Source organism: Megalobrama amblycephala, linkage group LG4 (assembly GCF_018812025.1).
Source record: "Megalobrama amblycephala isolate DHTTF-2021 linkage group LG4, ASM1881202v1, whole genome shotgun sequence".
NCBI lineage: Eukaryota > Metazoa > Chordata > Actinopteri > Cypriniformes > Xenocyprididae > Megalobrama > Megalobrama amblycephala.
In genome coordinates, this window is record NC_063047.1 from 10,790,011 (window position 1) to 10,811,794 (window position 21,784).

At 36.2% G+C, this 21,784-nt stretch overlaps 1 protein-coding gene across 1 annotated transcript; it reads right to left on the bottom strand.

The window, feature by feature from the left end:
- Window positions 1–2: 2 nt before the first annotated feature.
- rps6ka3a (ribosomal protein S6 kinase a, polypeptide 3a) lies at window positions 3–21,641 on the bottom strand. Its single transcript, XM_048187436.1, has 22 exons — window positions 21,260–21,641; window positions 15,366–15,401; window positions 11,032–11,148; window positions 10,843–10,924; window positions 10,630–10,710; window positions 10,304–10,383; window positions 9,607–9,713; window positions 8,438–8,475; window positions 8,133–8,275; window positions 7,950–8,020; window positions 7,793–7,881; window positions 7,622–7,686; window positions 7,235–7,337; window positions 7,011–7,141; window positions 6,798–6,923; window positions 6,090–6,179; window positions 5,833–5,991; window positions 3,197–3,358; window positions 2,998–3,074; window positions 1,915–2,032; window positions 1,683–1,823; window positions 3–1,512 (listed from the first exon to the last, which is right to left on the bottom strand). Exons 1-22 carry the CDS (start codon window positions 21,320–21,322, stop codon window positions 1,390–1,392), a joined length of 2,202 nt encoding a protein of 733 aa, XP_048043393.1. The 5' UTR covers window positions 21,323–21,641; the 3' UTR covers window positions 3–1,389.
- Window positions 21,642–21,784: the final 143 nt, after the last annotated feature.

A 21,784-nucleotide genomic window follows, 5' to 3' on the forward strand; every position in this document is an offset into this window, starting at 1 on the left:
ACTGTATTGCAAGATTTATTTTGTTTAAACTTGATCATTTTTAATACATGAAAACAATCCTGCTCTCCCAAACCCAAATGTGCTGAAAAAAATATATGGCCCGTGTTATACAATAGAGGCAATGAGAGACCACAAGGACATATTTCTCACTTGCACTGTGATTATTAAAATACAGCAGCAACAATATAAAACAGTCTGACTAATTCATGTAAATTAATTCCAGTACAAGACACTGCCTGTGGCCCAATTCTCCCCAAACACGTGGCCTCACATACAAACATACATATACATAGAGACAAGTTCATTATCTGATATAAAAATAATAAGTTCTGAATAGTCTTTAAAATTCTGATTAAAAAAACTGGAGCAATCTTGATTGATACAGCCTGCATATTTCCCTTTAATTTCAAGAACAGAATAAACAAAAATACAAAAAGAGGAGTGTTAAGAATCAGAGTAAGACAGTAGTATATTGGTCATTCCCACAAACTGTCCTTATATAGCCACATACAGTCGGCTCCTACACAATTTTACCATATCCATTATGAAAGATACAGCATACAATTTGCCTCATATTAGTTCTGATGAGAGATTCTTATATGAAGAATATTGGTCTGCTGGAGAGGAAAAAGACTCCAAGGATGAGGTCACTATATGATTGCCTTTTTTGTAAATCAAATGCCCTTTAAGACACATGTGCATGACAAAGGGTTTCTGGACCACCTTGCCCAATTAAAACACTATATTAACACGAAACACTTGGTTTGTGACATTCACTCTACGTTTCTAGGGACATACAATGAGGATTGTAAGTTTACTTGCATAGTTTTCTTTGATTTCACAAAAATGGTTTCAACACTGCACCATGTTTAAACACCATCTGAAGTTGCTTATAGTGGCATCACTAACTGATAGCTTTCTCTTAAAAAGAAAAGCTTGAGTAAGCCATTTCAGCACATGAGGTCTGTCTTGAAGAGGGTGGGCACAGCTATGATTGGTGATGCTAGCAATGGTACGGTTCCATGCAGTCTCTAGGCATGAAATCACCACCATAATACAGAAAACAAACTGTACCACAGTCTCTTTACATCATACATTATCATCTCCACACAGACTGAACAAATACTTTTATATTCATATATATAATTCCATATGAAGTTCATTTTCTAGAGTATTTTCATAAAACAACTGCAAATGAATTTAACATTCTCCTAAGAGTGTTGTATAATATTCTACATGGTGATACAGCGATGATGAATTACAAGAATTGAGAAAAAAAAAAAAAGTGTTTTTTTTTTGGTTTGGACTGCCATTACATGATAAAGCTAGAATCGACAGATAACTCGCAAACTTATGTGCCATTTGTAGTTTGGGGTTAGATTTGAATGATTACAGGGCGGTAGAGGTCAGCTTTTTGACACCACGGCGCTGAGCAAGTGTGGAGCAACCCACCGGCTCCAGTACGGGAGAAACATTTCTGTTTAGGGCTGAATAAGTGGCTGCCATCGCTCCCTGAGATAAAAGGGAAAAATATGAATAAGAATACAGTCAAACATAAGCATTAAGCATTAATACAGTCATCATAATATTATAATGATAGGGCTGTTGCGCTGACAGGGAAAGCATAATTACGTTTCTGATATTGTTAGTTTCACATTTGAAACTATTATTACAATGCAAACCTTCACTAGATGAGGGGCGTCCTGGCGGTTGAGTTGGTATTTGGGTAGCTTGTCCTTGTTGATTATCCATGGGTGACGAAGAACTTGAGCAGCGGTCAGCCTCTTATGAGGGTCAACGTGAAGCATCTTTGATACCAGGTCCTGTCAACAAAGAAGTTTAAAGATTAAAGATCAAATAGATAGAACATACAATTGGCTAAGAAGTGTGTTAAACAAAAGGAGAGCCTGCAACCTTTGCCTCAAATGATACAGAATTCCAGTATCCACCAGTCAGGGAAAATTTCCCACTGCCAATCCGAGCCAGAATCTCTTCCGGTGTATCTTCCGGGCCATTAGCAAATGGAGTGAACCTGAAGGATGGACAAGAGTGGTGAGTTTTCAAACTGACATGAATATTGCATTTAAACTACATCATGCTAAATCATTAATTTTCTTGCAACATTTGGAGTGTTAAAAAAATTAAAGGTGGTTTTTTCGTGGTTTTTTGAAGCTTTGATTGTGTTTATAGTGTGCAATATAACATGTGTTCATGTTTCGCGTGTAAAAAAAAACAAAAAAAAAAAACAGTATTTTTCACATAATTTACTTATCTGTATACCGCTGTTTCCACTGTCATAAAAACGGGCTGATGACTTCCTTGTTCTATGAAGTCCCTCTTTCAGAAATACGTAACGAGTTCTGATTGTGCCAGCGGTTCCTGTGCTGTGATTCGACAGCAGCTTAGCGCACCTTGCCCGGAAAGGTCACGCCTCTTACCATAACGTGGAGATGCATGCGCTCAGTGTTATTGTAAACATGTGCTGCACATAGTTTTACATGTGGATTATAATTTTCGGGAACCGAGTTAAACATAAATTGTAACCATTGATCTCTAAGTATAGCGTCCCTGGGAAGGCCAAACAAAGGTGATTGGACTGCGGGATGAAAATAACAGCGTTTCGACAACATGGCGACAAACACACTCTACAAACGCAACTCTTGCTCTTCTCCGTGGGAGCGCAACAAGACCACGCCCCTTTTTTTGTGTATTCCTGTGGGCGGAGGTTAGTCAAAAAACTGTTTTAGTGACGTCATTAAAGAAGGAAGTAGAGGGATGTAGTCCAAACTGGCCGTTCGATGTAGGCGACTTCTGTTAAATAAAATATCTCGCTTGGCATTGAACTTTGAGCTTTAAAATTTTACAGATTTTATTTATACTCTAACAACAACATTACACACTAACTAAAGTTTGAAACATGGGATCACGAAGAATGGGACCTTTAAAATGCAGGATAAAAAGTCTTGAAAGCTGGACTTGTATAGTAAGTTAATGTACCCTGTGAGCATGGTATAAAGGAGAACTCCCAGACTCCATATATCACAAGCTGCATCATATCCTTGCTTCTTCAGGACCTGTGCGGATAACACACATACCACATTATAATATAATATAATATAATATAATATAATATAATATAAACAAAATCTAGATATATCTAGTCTCCCATCTAAAACAAATACAGGTCAACAGGTACCTCTGGTGCAACAAAGTTAGCAGTGTAGCATGGTGTCATCAGCAGCCCGTTTTCTGCTCTAAGTTGTTTGGCAAAACCAAAATCACAGATCCTGATTGATTCTGGATTGCCTGATTCATCCACATACAATATATTACTGGGCTTTAGGTCTCTGTGTACTACCTGCAACCAAAGTGCCAATATATTAACCATAACAATATTTAAACATAAAATATTTAAATAAATAAAAGCATATTTATTTAAATAAATATATTTGATAAAGTGCCAACCTATTAACCCTAATAGACTCATACTGAATATAGATTTATATAATATGTAATTAAATACATTTAATTTATGTAAATATTGAACTAAAACGTTAAAAAAAATACATACACTATATAGCCAAAAGTTTTGGGACGCCTGCCTTTACGTGCACATGAACTATAATGACATCCCATTACTAATCCGTAGGGTATAATATGGAGTTGGCCCACACTTTGCAGCTATAACAGCTTCAATTCTGGGAAGGCTTTCCACCAGGTTTAGGAGTGTGTTTATGGGAATTTTTGACCATTCTTCTAGAAGCTCACTTGTGAGGTCAGGCAGTGATGTTGGCGAGAAGGCCTGGCTCACAGTCTCCGCTCTAATTCATCCCAAAGGTGTTCTTTCGGGTTGAGGTCAGGACTCTGTGCAAGCCAGTCAAGTTCCTCCACATCAAACTCACTCATCCATGTCTTTATGGACCTTGCTTTTTGCACTGGTGCGCAGTCATTTTGGAACAGGAAGGGGCCATCCCCAAACTGTTCCCATAAAGTTGGGAGCATGAAATTGTCCAAAATGTCTTGGTATGCTAAAGCATTAAGAGTTCCTTTCACTAGAACTAAGGGTCCAAGCCCAACACCTAAAAAACAACCCCACACCATAATCCCCCCTCCACCAAACTTTACACTTGGCACAATGCAGTCAGGCAAGTAACATTCTCCTGGCAACCGCCAAACCCAGACTCGTCCATCGGATTGCCAGACAGAGAAGCGTGATTGGTCACTCCAGAGAACACGTCTCCACTGCTCTAGAGTCCAGTGGCGGCGTGCTTTACACCACTGCATCCGACGCTTTGCACTTGGTGATGTAAGGCTTGGATGCAGCTGCTCGGCCATGGAAACCCATTCCATCAAGCTCTCTACACACTGTTCTTGAGCTAATCTGAAGGCCACATGAAGTTTGGAGTCTGTAGCTATTGACTGCAGAAAGTTGGTGACTTCTGCACACTGTGCGCCTCAGCATGCGCTGAACCCGCTCTGTGATTTTACGTGGCCTATCACTTTGTGGCTGAGTTGCTGTTGTTCCTAATTGCTTCCACTTTGTTATGATACCACTAACAGCTGACCGTGGAATATTTAGTAGTGAGGAAATTTCACGAATGGACTTGTTGCACAGGTGGCAACCTATCACGGTACCACGCTTGAATTCACTGAGCTCCTGAGAGCGACTCATTCTTTCACAAATGTTTGTAGAAGCAGTTTGCATGCCTAGGTGCTTGATTTTATACACCTGTGGCCATAGAAGTGATTGGAACACCTGAATTCAATTATTTGGAGGGGCGTCCCAATACTTTTGGCAATATAGTGTATAGAAAATATACAGTATCTGTCAAAAGTTTAGAAACATTCCAATTTGTAATGCTTTGAAAGAAGACTTATACTTATGCTTATGCTAAACCAAGGCTGTATGTATTTATTTAATCAAAAATAATATTGTGTAATATTATTGCAATTTAAAATAATTGTTTCTATTTTAATACATTTAAAAATGTAATTTATGTGATGGCAAAGTTGAATGAATTTTCAGCATCATTTCTTCTGTCTTCAGTGTCACATGATCCTTCAGAAATCATTCTAATATGCTGATTTGCTTCAGGTAATATTCTTATTAATATTATTTTCAATGTTGAAAAGTTTTTTTTTTCTGCTGAAAATTTTTGTCGAAACAATGATACCATTCAAACATTTGTGCAAAGATTAGAAAAAGAGAGAAATTAATACTTTTATTCATCAATGATGCATTAAATTGATCTAAAGTGTCAGTGAAGACATTTATGTTACAAAAGATTTTTATTTGATAAATTCTATAATAAATTTAATAAATACATCTAATAAATTCAAATAAATTCTGTTCATTTAACTTTCTATTCATTAAAGAATCCTAAAAAAAAAAAAAAAAAAAAAATCACCCTTTCCACAAAAATATTAAACAGCATGACTGTTTTCAGCATTGGTAATAATAATAAGAAGAAATGTTACCTGAAGCAAATCATCATAAGAATGATTTCTGAAGGATCATAACACACTAAAGACTGGATTAATGATGCTGAAAATTCAGCTTTGCCATCACGGGAATAAATTAGATTTTTAAATATATTCAAATAGAAAACCGCTATTTTCATTTGTAATAATATTTTGCAATATTGTCGTTTTTACAGTATTTTTGATTAAATAAATGCAGCCTCGGTGAGCATAATGTGTTGCTTAAGTAATGCTGCATGTTGATTTTTTTAAGGCACTTTAAAAGGATGTTTAAATGCATGTAATCATACATTTATTTATTGTGGACATTAAATATTATCAGTAATATTTGGTGTGTGTGAATGCTTTTACCCCTTGGGCATGCAGATATTCAACAGTCTTTGTAATGGTGTGGAGGACAGCGCTGGCCTCTCTCTCAGAGAAAAACTTTTGTCTGAGGATTTTATCCAGTAGTTCTCCACCTTTCATCAACTCTGTGACCAGGTACACTGATCGCCCATCATCGAACACCTATAACACCACACAGACTCAGAATAATGGCAGACAACACCTGGAATATTTCAGTTAGAAGTTTCCTACAGACAGGCACACAAACAAAAGTCACTCACGTCCTTCAGAGTAATGATGTTGGGATGTTGTCCATATCGCAGCAGAATCTCTACCTCCTCTGCTGGATCTCTCCTCTCCTTATTGATAATCTGCAATCCAATCAGAGCCATTGAGAAATGTCTAATAACTCCAATACAAACAGAAAAATCAGAACTATATAAAAAGTTGTCAATAAGAATTCTTTTAATAAATGAATACTTTCAATTTTGCGTTAAATTGAACTTTCTATTCATCAAAGAATCCTGAAATAAATGTATCACTGTTTCCACAAAAATTCCACAGCCTTTAAAACAATAAGAAATGGTGCTTGAACACCAAATCAGCATATAAGAATGATTTATGAAGGATCATGTGACAATGAAGACTGAAGTAATGATGCTGAAAATTCAGCTTTGCCATCACAGGAATAGATGACATTTTACAAACACATTAAAATAGAAGACAGTTCTTCTAAGTTGTAATAATAGTCACAATATTACCGTTTTACTGTATTTTTGATCAAATAAATTCAGCCTTGGTAAGCATAAAAGGCTTCTTAAATCTTAATGACATGACTTTTGAATGATAGGGTATCATTGAAAAAACAATAAAAAATTATTAAACCTCTTCTACAACTGACAAAACAATCAGAACTGCCAATACACCTCTATAAAACTGTAAGAACCATAAACACATCAATAAAAATAGATGAAAAGGTATGCGGTTACCTTAACTGCATAGTCCATTCCTGAGCTCTTGTGCACACAGCGCTTGCAGATGGAATAGGAGCCCACACCAATGTCTTCTTTAACATCATACACATCTGTGAACTGAAGCGTGCTCCGGTGGGGTTGCTGGATAACATTCACACATGCATTTTATTCCCACGTGTACAGATGTTAAAGGGGTTTGAGAGGAGCGTGCACATGATGCGAGTATACCTGTAGTATGCCGCTCAAGTTGACATTGCTCTGAATGGGTGGCTGGCTTTCCTCTTCTACTCCCATAGCAACAAAGCTAAACCCTCTGAAGAGCTGATGAGCATTGGCACTAGGAGGGATACCAGGAGAGTCTGGGACCAAAGAAACAGGCAAGTGAGTACCACCCAACTGCTGTGTCTAGAAATGGATCTACTGCTAAAAAAGGGAATGTTTTAATCAGTTACCTCGTGGGGTTTTGGCAGTGAACTCTGTGTCAAAGTAGACTGTATCATCTGGCCTCTGGATGGCAGGCTTAAAGGGAGGAGGCACTTCCTTTCTGAATAATTTCTAGAGGGGAAAAAAATACTCATTTCTGTAAGCATAAATATTAGGACTGCATGTTATATAATTACTGGTGCTTTAAACTAACTTTAGGTGCGCATAACAGCAAAGGTAATGCAAATGTAAAAATAGAGGAAATGCACATGATCAATTAAAAGTCCAATACTGACAGATACTGAAAAAAAAAAAAAAAAAATTATACATGGTAAGAGAGACATGAGGATGAGTAAATTATTATTTTGGGGCTAATATCTTCAATTTGTGATTCATTCAATTTCTTATAAACTTACATTCCAGTCAATTGTGCTGAAGAACGAATGTCTTTTGATCTCTTCTACTCCATCAGGCCCGGCTCCTGAAATTCCAACCCCAACATTCAATGAACAGACTGAAAAATTCACCAAATGTACTCAGCATGAACAACCTGTTCTTTGAAACTAGCTGAAAATGAGCTTTTTCACCTAAGCGGTTGCCAGGATTCCTCTTGAACAGATTGCGGAGCAGAGACTGGGCCTCAGGGCTGAGAAACTGAGGCATTCCTAGCTTAGCCCTTGAGGCACAAAAAACAATGTCAGTGCAAATACTGAAAATCAATATTTTTAAGGAAATAAGACTCACTTTAAGATCATTGTCATGGTTTCCTTGCGGTCTTTCCCTTGGAATGGAAGTGTTCCAGTCAGCATTTCAAACTAAGGAGGTAGAAATACACAATAATCACTGCACTGATACACAAATATTATGTTTGACAAACTTGATATTTGAAACTGAAGAATAATTTCAGCTTAACCCCACCCCTCTCACCATTAGCACGCCATAGGACCACCAGTCAGCACTGTGGGTATGACCTCTGCGGTTGACGACCTCTGGAGCCATATACTCCACCGTACCACAAAACGAATATGCTTTGTTCTCATGGTCAATGGACTCTTTACTCAACCCAAAGTCTAAGTAACACATACACAGACACAACAAATCTAATACATACTGACACATTTATCATTGTAAGATTCTCACAAAATGCTCATATCTATGACCGGAGTTAATTCAAGATTTAGTTTTATACCAATATAAGCCCTTATCATTATGCAGTGATAAAACACACATACCTGTAAGTTTGATGTGTCCATCATTATCCAAAAGAATACTGTAAGAGATCCAAATTTGGTTCACTCATGAAAATGTGCAATGCATTGGCTTTAGTCAAAGTGTTGTTATTATAAACGTTCTAATATCTACTGTATATAGTCATTGTTAAAATATTTTTTACAAGTAAATGATGTGTTCTCAAACATGTAGTTGTAACTATGCAGTTTCCTGCTGTACTTTGAGCTGTGTGACCTCACATAGGCCTGTCACGATAATCAGTATGTCGACGATATATATATATATATATATATATATATATATATATATATATATATATATATATATATATGATTGAGATATGTTTTGGTGATGCGATATACTGCCCATTGTGTTTACATAAAAATTCATTTCACAAACATTTTAGCCTATCACGCTGCCTTTGTCATCTCATCTGCTCTCGGTGTCTGAATCGGAGCTCAGGCAGCTCCTCCACATACCCACAGAAACACAGAGAGAAAGAGCAGACAGTGACAAGAGAACTGTGCGTATGCGATTACCTGCGTCTGTCCTTCTTCTTTAGGAAAAGTCATATAATTGTGAAACAAATCACTTGGCCATCAGTTGTCAGAAAATTAAAACGATATCTGTCATAGTATCCTTTCAACGTTTGAATGCTCCATGACAGGAGTCAACGCTGTTCAATGCATTGAATCGGTGCCATTGATCTCTATGAAGTGATACATCAGCTTCAGTGTTACCCAGCTGATGGTCAGTTGAGCCTTGGAAAGTGGGACTCAAAGTTAAATCAATTTCAATACCTTGAAATTAAGGTATTGAAGGTTTATTGATGACTCACTCATAAAGACAGTCCCTTGCTGCCAACTACTGGCATAACAAAGTAACTGCACTGTCTGACAGCCTGTCTAGCAAGCAGAGATGTGCCAGTGAAATATCAGCACTTTTGAAAAGCCTCTTGTCCAGTCAGATTCGAGAATCAAAACTGATATAAAAATAATAATATCCCAACAAGCTTATTTATTTAGCAAAATAATAATCTTATATATTATAATAATATGGCAATAATATCGCATATCCAATATTGAGCCACTCAAAATCACTGCAAGGGAAATTCCTTTACTGCGACAGCCCTAACCTCGCATTTTATGTAATATGTAGGTGAGAAACACACTTTTCTGGTTTGAGATCTCTGTAGATGATTCCCAGTCCATGTAAATGGTCTAAAGCCAAAGCCAGCTCTGCAAGGTAGAATTTTACATCCTCCTCTGTAAACATCACCTAAAAAAAAAAAAAAAAAAAAAAGACATAAATGAGCGGTAAAATAACTAGCAGAACTTACTCTATTCTAATATTCAGTCTTAATATTTTTAATTCCTAAATTCTTAATTTTAAATGCGTGCTCAATTAAATTGAGATTATTAAGATTTTCATTGAGGTTAGTAAGATTTTCAGTTTTTTGTTGAAAGTTTGTTTATTTGTTTTTTAATTTAGCACCACACTACCACGGCTATATTTATGGCAAAAAACAAGTGGAAAACGTCAGAAAGTAAGTCAAATTAAGCAGTGCAACTTTTTCTTGAGCACAGAATGATTTCTGAAAAATCATGTGACACTGAAGACTGGAGTAATGGCTGATGAAAATTCAGCTCAGAAATAAATGACATTTTAAGAAATATTAAAACTGAAAACTGTTACTTAAAATGGTAATTAATTTTCACAATATTACTGTTTTTACTGTATTTTTGATCAAATAAATGCAGCCTTGGTGAGAGCAAGATAATTATTTCAAAAACATTTTTTAAAAAATCATACCAATCCCAAATGGTAGTGTACATGTTGGATTTATCTGTTCTAGACATGTAATTCACCTCTTTGGACAGGCGAGTGAAGAGATCTCCTCCTCTGAGGAAGTCCAGAATCAGATAAAGTTTACCTTCTGTCTGAAATGCTGAAGAATCAAAATTAAAGTTGAAAGATCTGTAACAAGGGTACTAAAATTTAAATTGTACATTCTTAAAAGTTCCCTGGGCTCGGCAACGAAACCACAAAAAATAATTTAGTTAACAAGCAAGTACTTAAAAGTAAATCCAGATAACAAGATACGACGATGTACTGCAAGTTCAATTAAAGTTCAACAGAAATGCACAACCATAAAGCATAAAAATCTGATGGTGGTGATGGGATGTCAACTCACCATAGTGCAGTTTAACAATAAAAGGATGGTTGACCTCAACTAGGATGTCTCTCTCCATCTTTGTACGCATTCGATCTCGTACTGAAACCACACACCCAAATATAAACAAACATTATAAATAACTTAAACTTCTTTTTTTAGTGTGTATGTGTTCAATAACACTGAATTGGTAGCAAAAGATAAAAGACATAAAACAACACACAAAACACACACCTTTCAGCGTAGCTTTCTTTAGTACTTTCATAGCATAGAGCTGTCCTGCATCAGGCCCAGTTATCTTCTTGACAAGGAACACCTGCATAAATGAGCATCATTATTAGCTGAACAATGCTTCTAAAATGTAAACACGATGAAACAAATCATTTTTATTCATTTAACTCATATATGTGCAGTTCACCTGACCTTGCCAAAAGAGCCCTGGCCCAGAACCTTGCAGAGCTCAAACTGTCGTGGGTCAGCTTTCTCCGAACCCTCCTTGACGTGGTGAGTGATGCTGAATTCCTTGACAGAGCCCTCATCCTATGAAAGAGATATATGAAATATGAGGATGCTTGTGTCACCCACAAAACATGCAATACAACACCAAAGCACATACACACGGATCACTTATCTTGTTCTGTACTGTTAGAAACACAGTGATGACAGCAGTGTAACTCAAAAAAAACAACAACAACAACAACAACAACAACACTAAAATCAAATGTCAGGATACACCAACACCACTTCATCACATCAATAGAGGGTATGCACATGACGTCACCGTCAGCCAGAGCGACTGCGGTTACGCCCACTGAGTGGCAAAAAGACTGAGCTGCAGCACTGGTTTTCAGCATGAATGCCACGAAAAACAAACAAAACACATCCAAAATGGCAAAGAGCTTTGCAATTGACTGTACAAATAGATCTGACAAGAAATCTGAGGTATAGAAGCAAATGGATCGCTGCAATTCACAGAAACAACTGGACTCCAGGCAGCGAAATGTGGATTTGCAGTTATCATTGTGTCAATATATTGAATTTAGGGGTAAAATCATACCCTATATTTAGTATTGTTATATTTTATATTGACAAGTCATCAATTAAATATTTACAATCTTATATTCTGCATAATTGGGTGTTTTTAAATAAACACTGACGAAAACTATTCAAGTTTTAGGGCTGGATGATTTGACTAATTATATATATATATATATATATATATATATATATATATATATATATATATATATATATATATATATATATCTCATTGATATAAATGATCAAAGATTTATACCTACCTATATTGTATTTTTATAAGCATTCACCGTCAAATCTTTATGTATTTCCCCTGGAAATCAGGCACATATAAATAACAGAAAACACTATTCCTGGCTGTATGTCAATATTAATGGGTTACCGGATATTTGGTTAGTTGTAAGGAACACTATCGAGTCTAACCTTTAGTTTAATCGTTTGTTTTAATTGTTTTACTCCCATTTTCGCAGTTTCCCCTATTAAATCCAGTCATGCAGCAGGCTCTTTGGCCACTTAGTCAAGCTGAGGGGGCGTTCCGGTGGGAAAGTGACATCAATGCATACCCTCTATATAAACTCATGCCCAAATTTTTTTTTTTACTGAGGATCAGGCAAACACACACACACACACACACACACACACACACACACACACACACACACACACACACACACACACACACACACACACACACACACACACACTATGAGAGGATGTTAAAGGGAAGCCTGGATGGCTGGTGTCTCTGCAGAGGAGCAGCATGCCAAAGCCTGTGAGAGGAGAAAGAGAATAAACACCACAAACAAGCAGTGAGGGTTTAAACCTTATAACTGACTGAATGCCCACAAATGAGCAGAGGAAGAGATCAGGAAAGAGAGAATCTTCAGAGACAGAATAAGAGTGCCATGTCAGAATCATCCAACTATAGACACTAAAATGCTAATTAATGTTAAAACTGGTCAGATAGAGCTGAGAGTGCTACATATCATATCTCCTTTTTCTTTCCCTCCTGCTCTCTCTTGTCCTTAACATACACTTGAGATGGAAAGCAGGGAGGTAGTAATTTATAATCTAATCATCCACACAGATTTTGATCAATAAATGCCACACTAATCTGCCAACATGAATTAGATAAATGGTGGATGATATCTGATAATCTGTTGATGGTGGAAAAAGACCAGAGACATCAATATCCACCACAGAGGTCAAAAATAACTTAAAGAAAGCGATGGGACATACGTGTGTGTGTTTGTGCATGTGTAAAACAGCACTTGCAACTGATGTGACATACAAGTTGTGCCAGCACATAGAAATGTTTGTATGTACAGTATTTTTATGCGAGAAGAATTTCAGAGCAAATATGTTTAACATACATACAGCCTTGTTATTTTTATTTGATTGCCTTAACCATGTTTTTTGGGACACTGCATGCTTCATTAATAATCCACACTTCCCTCCTGACCTGCTTTCACTAGCAGTTCTAGATGGCAGAATATTTACAAGCTGATCAAATAACAGACAGTGTCATTCATTTCTTCACTGCATAAATAAAAAATATAATTAATTCATTCATTAATACAATTTATCTTTGTTAAAGCTACAAAAGTGATTTTCTCTTTCTCTTTTGTTGTTTGATTAGCATTGGTGACAAAAAGCTGCGGGTGTATTAGGCTGCTGTCTAAGAAGACGAATAAGACGAATCCACCGATCCAATATAATGATACGCATCCGTTTTTTTCTCAATCGTTTACAACACATAACCAACTGTGTTTACGAGGATACTTGCCAAGATGGACATTGACTTCATTTTGCTGTGGTCCAAGCCCAAAAGAAAAAGAGAACCAAATTTGGTGTTCTTGTGCTGCATGCGTGGCTCTCCTGTGCTTGATGTTTAAACTGACATGCAAATGGTAAACTTTCACTCTATGATGAAAAACTTTGCAATTAATCCACAAATCACATGCTTTCAGGCGATGTGACTACTGCGGATGTGCATATTGCGATATTGATGGTAAAACGATATATCGTACAACTCAAAAGCTCTGTGACTTTATGTCTTCAATGATTGGACAAACATTCTTTGTTCCTGAGACTTCTATGGAAGATATGTGCATTTTTTTATATTTAGACCACTTCTGTTAGTGATTGCCATCAGGATGTGAAGAAATTTTCAACCAGTATAACAAAAAGTGTTTATGAAAAACATTGCCTACCCTACCTTTAACTTGGCTTTGTTACATTAATTAGAGGGAGATTTAGATGTAATGTGTCATTGTATAGGATGCAGAAATTAATGTTTGTTCTCTGTAGTTAAGTGAATTTCTCTGATGTGCCGTTTTAAATTTGATAAAGTTTCTTGTTATCATGCCACAACCATAAAATGCATAAAATAAATTCTGCAAATGAATCTAACACTGAATTTATGAATTCAATTCTAGAAGCTTCTGAGCAGATGAGATGACTGATGGGGCTTGACATGAGAAAGAGTAGCCTAGACAGTGTAAGCAGATCTCAGAAGAGATTTTATCTGAAGCGTGACCAAGGATATGTCTGAGGGACACCTCACGACAGGAACAGGAAGTGAGCGTGGGTGTTACACACACTATGTCTCAACAGTCCTCCTTCCCATATACACACACACATTCAATGGGACAGGCCAAAATATACACTACTGTTCAAAAGTTTGGGGTCAGTAAGATTTTTTTTGAAAAAATCGATACTTTTATTAAGCAAGGACAAATTAAATTGTTCAAAAGTCTTTAATATGGTTACAAAAAACTACTTGCTGTTCTTTTGAACTTTCCATGCATCAAAAAATCCTGCAGCAAAACTGTTTTCAACACTGGTAATAAGAAATATTTCCTGAGCACTAAATAAGCATATTAGAATGATTTCTGAAGGATCATTCAGATTCTGACACTGAAGACTGGAGTAATGGCTGCTAAATTTTCAGATTTGCCATCACTGGAATAAATTACATTTTTAAATATATTAAAACAGAAAAGTTATAAAGTTACACAGGTTTTTTTGTAATTGTAATAATATTTCACAATATTACAGTTTTACTGCTTTATTGATCCATTAAATGCAGCCTCGGTGAGCATAAATACTTATTTTAAAAACATTAAAAAACAAATCTTACCAACCCCAAACTTTTAAACAGTGTAACAGTTGTAAGTGAACACAGTGGTTTGGGTTGCAATTGACCCCATGAAATGATCTATGACAGCTTTCAGTTTCTGCTGGGTGAGTGGAAAATGAAGCTCTGCTTGAAGAGAATGCTGAACATCCTCTTCTCCTACTGGCTGCTTGCCATGTCACTCATCCAACAGGAAACCAATAAAACCAGGCTGTCCTCTGAGACAGGAAATGTGATGTTAAAAGCCAACTAGCTGACATAGGAAGCACATCTCTGAATTCAAACACGGTGGGGCATTACAGTAGATCAAATTCTCCTCAAGCTGTGAACAAAGAGCTTGTTTGATAAACTGTGAGGAAACAAAGCTGAACTGCTGTAATCTGTCAATATAATTAATTCAGTTTGACAGACATACTGTCTAACTTTATGTAAAGCGTCCTTGGGTCCTATATAAACATGTATTATTATCATTATTAATATGCAGACACACACACCCAAACTACATTCAACTGCACACACTGACACATGATTACACATAAAACACACACACACACACACATTTACATAGTTTTGAACTTACTTGAACAGGAGCATCATCATCTACCATGGAGTCATCCTACAAAACAGGAAAAATATTATCACAAAACGGCATTAAATACTTTGTTACATCATGTTACTATTACAAGTGCGTTTGCAAGGACTATAAATCACATCTGTTAATTACCGAAAAACAAAAAGCAGTCTAAAGGAACAGAAAAAGATTTTTTTTATGCTGATTTATCCTGTAATAAAACATTGACAAAAAAGGACACCCTACGGACATGGACTTCATGATCACACTGCGGCAATTTTAAGTCCACAACACCATAAGTACATATGAAATGTGCATATGAAGCTTGAGTAGTCATTGAATCGTTCATCCAAACAGATTTTAAAAATATATATATATATATATATTAAATATTTTTAAATAGACTGCAACAATTAACATTGTCAGAACCTCTAGTAAATGACATTATTTAGTTCTATTCCTAATCGTAGGAGAATAGTGGTTGTTTTAAACAAAAAAACAAACAAAAAAAATGTGATTCTTAATTCATCCAGAATCATGCAGGTCTGGTATATGCAATATCAAATCACCAGACCAAGTGTTGACAATGACATGACAGTAAAATGGCAGTGTGGAAGATTGTTATTTACTTAAAGACACAGACTAAGTGATTATTTATAGGTCCACACACAAACAGGGGCCTAAAAACAGGCAGCGTAGGACAGCTATTTTCAGACCACGGGATTAGCCTGGATCAAAGGGAAGTTAATTAAGGAAAGAGTACCAGAGGATAGAGGGCTAACAGAATGAGACAATGCTTGTTACTATTTATCAACTCAGACAGCATTTATCAAAGGAAACAGAACTTAAAACTGCCCCCTTGAGCAAGCAGAGTTTCTGTGCCTTACTCAAATTTATATACTCATAATAATATACTCTCAAAATAGTTTATGGATTATCGCTACTGGGGCTTAAAAAATGTTTTCAAGTTACCTGCAAAGATAGCAGTGAAAGGGGCAACAAGTTTGAAACTCAAGAAAGTGCATCCATCCATCATAAACGTATTCCACATGGCTCCGGGGGGTTAATAAAGGCCTTCTGAAGCCAAGTGATATGTTTGTGTAACTATCTATAGATATTCTTAATGTTACTCAGAAAACAGAAAACAGGTTTAATTAATTTGAAGTGCTTATGCTAAATGTTACACTCTCAGATATAAGAAAAAAGTCCCTACTATCTCTTGCTTTGGCTACCATGTATATAGATCTCCAGGGCCCTATGTTGATTTCCTAAAAGAGCAGATTTTCTCTCAGACCTATTGTAAGGCCCTATGATTTCCACGATGCAGAAAACGCGGACGAAATCACAGAATCCAGCATGCATGTACGCACACACACTGAAGCCCGTGTGACGCTCGCGATGTTTTCATCCTCTGTCGCCTCACTATATGAGGAAATGAACGCACGAAATCCAGAGCCGCTCTGAAAGTCATTTCATCAGCATTTAACCGCTTTGTTTTAGAAAACTATCATCATACAGAAAACATAAAACAGAATTTGGTAAAAATAAAACAGAATTTGAGAGGAAAAAATAAAACGTATATCATTGGGCCCTAAAAAATTTAATTTTATGTTAAACTTTTAATAAATTGTTGGTAAATTAGATAAGTTTCATTATTTCCATTGATTAGACATGCTTTTTGATTACTAAAATTTAATTTAACCATTAAAATGGAGTCCCAAAAAAAAAAAAAAAAAAAAAACCTGAATCCAGAAAAATTAAAACTGAAAAACACAGAATTTGGGAAAAAAATAAAACGGAATTTAGGAAAAAATAAAACGGATTTCACAGGGCCCTACTATATTGGTTAATGTTGATAAAGCACTGATTGTTGGAGATTTTAACATTCATGTAGACAATACAAATGATGCGTTAGGGGCTGCGTTTACAGATTTACTAAATTCCTTTGGGGTCAAGCAAAACATCACTAGACCTACTCATCGTTTTAATCATACACTAGATTTAATTATATCACATGGAACCAATCTTACCGGTATATAAATTCTACCACAAAGTAATGATGTCAGTGATCACTACCTTGTAACGTGCATACTGTGTACTGCTGAAATTTGCCATATTGCGCTGCATTATCGACAATTCTCCCGACAACTATAGATGTATCCACAAATAACCTGCCCGATCTGTCTCAGATGCTCAGTGTATCCAAACAGACAAATGAACTTTTTTTTTTATTATTCAAAGAACAATAACATACAGTGTATCAAGAAACAATATCAAAAAGGAAAAAAAGAAAAACAAATGACAACAAATAACAACATTTGCCAGGGGGAAGTAAATATCAAAGCAAAGCAAAGATAGAAAATATACATAAACATAGAAAAAAAATCAAATAAATGTATTATAAAGTTCACAAGCTTTCAAAGTTCTTGGGGGGGGGGGGTATTAGAGAGTATAGAGTAGTAGTGCATCCTTCATATCTCTGAAAAGTCTTTAGTTTTATCATATTTATAAAAGAAAGATACGCCGTACCGAGTCTTTCCGAAAACAGCCGAGGGCCTGGAGGCGTGCCGTGTGAGCAGAGCTAAAGAGTGATGAGCACGAGCAGATTTTGCATAGCGATCATCTGCAAGCTATCAATAGTCAGCTAAACAAATGTACTTAAACACACACAATACACCATCGCATTATCCCTGGATAACTTTTGAATCACTATAATGAATATAGCGTATACTGAATGATGAATAATGAATTTATGAATTCACTACATTTGTGTTGTTCACATTATATGCACTTAGGCGCCTATTGCGAACAAAAGCAGTTTACTCATTACTGCGGTTCTGACTCATGACCGGGATCATTATTGCTGTGACCGCTCCATCTTTCAATTTCAAACGATCTGTAAATCCAGCGTAGAACTGGGCCTTGTTTATGAAACCATAAGCGCAGATCCTGAGGGCTCGAGCAGCCACGGAAAAACACTATCAGTTTCTATGGTTATTTTAATGACAAATATCGAGAGTGCATCAATGTAATGCGTGAGCACAAAACTCTGAGCTCCACTTAACGCTGGGTTCTTTGGGAATCAAGGTTATCTTTCCCTCACAACCAAAAACACACTTATTTGGTGACATTGTTGATTTCGTGAAGTCCTGTGACCTGTGCAGTGCTGCCGACGACTTCTGTAAAGCCAAATGTGTGTTGATGGGCATGCTCTTTCTCTCTCGCTCTGGTCGACGTGTGCGTGCGCGCTCTTCCGGGAGAAGTGCCTGTACAAGGAATTCTGACCTTTCTGACGTCACACAGGCACATACTCGAAAAAAAGACTGCAAGGTTTATGAGGATTTGGATGAGTATTTTTGGCCCTGAAATACGCCCTCATACGTCCAACTCGTGTTTTGAAACTTTGGCCATGTTTAGCATAAATAAGTCAAAATATATGAAATAGCATTATACCCTCCCTTTAAAGCTTTCTTATTCAAAGAGTCTCTGATACTGTCAATATATATACATATTTCAGTCAACAAAATCATAAAATTTGGTTTCTTATTGGTAAATTTACACTTATGAATGTGAAATTTGGTTAACAATACAAGTAAATTAATTAAGTAAAAGTACTGTTCTTCTTGATCAGAATAGTCAGTAAAGCCAAAGTGTACATTTTCCCACAAGAGTGAAAGAGGAAAAGTAAAAAGTACTCATTTTAAAGTGAACTAACTCTTTAATACATACTTGCTTGCTGAAAAAAGTAATAATTTCTTTAAAAAAAAACACAGTACACACATACAGAACATAGAGAGAAAGACACAATCCTGAGATAAAATAAGGAGTCAACTTGATCAAATTCTGATAAAATCTTCATAAAAAAAGAAGTTAAAAAATGTCATAGATACATTTCAAGTAGCTTGTAAGAATGTTCCTAAGCTCAATATTTTCTAAAATTCTTAAGAAATTCTCAAATATTTTCTTAAGAAAAAATGTCTACTCTTATATGTGCTGAATGCTGCCAAAAAGTCATAATTAGGCTCAAATTAAAAATGATGTCCCTATTTGACTTTTTTAGGGATAGGCATTTTTCAAAAATATTGCATTTGAATATTTGGGCTTATAAAAAAATGAATATTCGAATACTTGTTTATATAAATTATGTTTAACGAGAAAGACATTTTTTTTGTCAGTTTTGTCACCATTTCTAAACAAGATTAAAATTAGGCAATATACACAACAAACTTATATCTTGAGATTTCCTTTTAGTTGAAAACATTAAACAACCTGTGTAAACAAAAATATACAGAACAAAAGCATTTAAGCTCAAACAGAGCAAACAAAAAAAGCTACTAAAACAGACTGCCAATTATTGTACAGAACGTACATTGATATTGTGATAACTACTGTTAATCTATTTGTTGAAATGTGAGTAAGATCATTTTGATCAATGTGACAAAACAAACATCAATGCGCCTAGAGGCAGACGACAACAGTTTGTCACCTGTCATCAACTTCTTTACACACTCCACAGCACCACCCAACATATCTAGTTATAGCTGTGAGTTTTAGCATGGGTGCTTACAATTCATCAAGGATTCACTGCATTTACGGCCAGCAAAGCAACATGTAGCAAAATTCAAATGGTATTTTTATTTTTAATTAATTATTACAGATCGAATACTCAAATATTCTACTATTCGTGCACTCCCCCAGTTTTTGAAAAGCTGTTACTGAATTTCAAATCCAGCAAAGTCATGTCACACATAATCATCACCCATCAACGTTGGTGCCAATTCAGAGAACTTGTGCACTTCCCTAGTTGTAGTAATTTGAATTATATTTTGCTAGTGTTATTTTGTAATGCTTAATAACAACAATTAATTTGAAACAACCCAATGAACTCACTAAACATCTTGCGTTCAGGGATTTAGGATATATTGGAGGTTATCCTCATTTTAAGAGGTTATTTACGATGATTTGCTTTTTGTGGTAAGAACAATATTTTAAAAAAAAGATAAGAACATTCTTAAGTATATTTGGGAATACAAAATATTCTAACATTTTTCTCTTATGTATGAAAATAAGAAAAAAATTGCCTAGCAGTTAAGAAGCATTTTATTCTTAAAGAAATGTTTTGTGAATCCAGCCACAGGTCCAGAATACAAAAATGCAATTTAAGGTTATGGTTTCATAATCTAAGTAACACACTTTTACCATGTCTCAGAAGCTAATGGGTCACCCATCTACCAAGACAGCATTTGGGGGTATCATAAACTTGTATTTTGCACATTTATGGCATTTTGGGCATGCCTGTGACGCCCAAAATGCTGTTTAGGTATGTAGGCAGCTAACTTGGGATTTGAGAAAGAGTCTGTGTACGAGAAGTTAGTTCCCCACCCTGAGCTTATTGCCCAATGCATACTCAAGTCAAACTTCAACCAGTTACAAATGTGTCCATTTTAAGTAAGAACGAAGCAAGTACATCTAACAGGTACACACACACACACACACACACACACACACACACACACATACTGTGCTTGTCCGGTCAAGTCTTGCTTCGACGGCTTACACATTCTCTAGCTTTACCAAGTTAGCTAGGCACTTTGGTCCAATGATATTTCTATGTTAGGATTTAAAAGACACACGTCATGTCGCTTTTAATATTTTGTTGCATTTTAATATCGGCGTATAACTTCGAAACGCGCACTTTCTGCATTCAGTAACGTGTTTGAAAAGTAGCGAAATTCTGAAACGCGAGCTTTTTGTTTGAATTCAGAGTTTGCACACTGTAAACTACTAGTCCAAATATGCACTTCAAGACTGTACACTGACATTCCTCTGTAACACGAAGAATCGGATTAAACGTGACATCATACAATAACACTCTTCAACACCCTAAACGTAACATAACCCACCTCATTCTCCATATGTCCCACGGGCAGCTTCTGCCAGGGGTCTGCAAACTGCGCCAGCGGCATCTTCAAGTCCCGATCTTTAACGTGAAGTGATTTGACGCTGTCAGTCAGTGTAAAGTTGCACAAAAGAGTCCCACAAAGAGGAATGTTCCTTTCTGGCGGGTAAATAAAAGTATAATTCAGTTCCAATGCCTCCAAGGTAGTTTTTTACTTCTAAAGTGTCCGGTTCCTCTTCGCAAACATTCAAAATATGTTTTAACAGCAGAGTGATACACTTCCGTTTTCGCTCAACATGGCGTCGTCGCCCCGTTCACCTGTCTGTCAGAACGAGGCTGGAGGATACGTCATGATGCGTCACAGAGCGAGGGACACCGTGGTCACCCACTGGTACAAACCCTGCACATTGATGCTCAGGTGAAATTTAACTGGGTGGAGGGATAAATTCCAAGTAATATTTTGGTTTGAGATATTAAATGTATTTTTCACATTGCCTGTTCAGAGTCTTTAAACTCATCTTGACTGCTT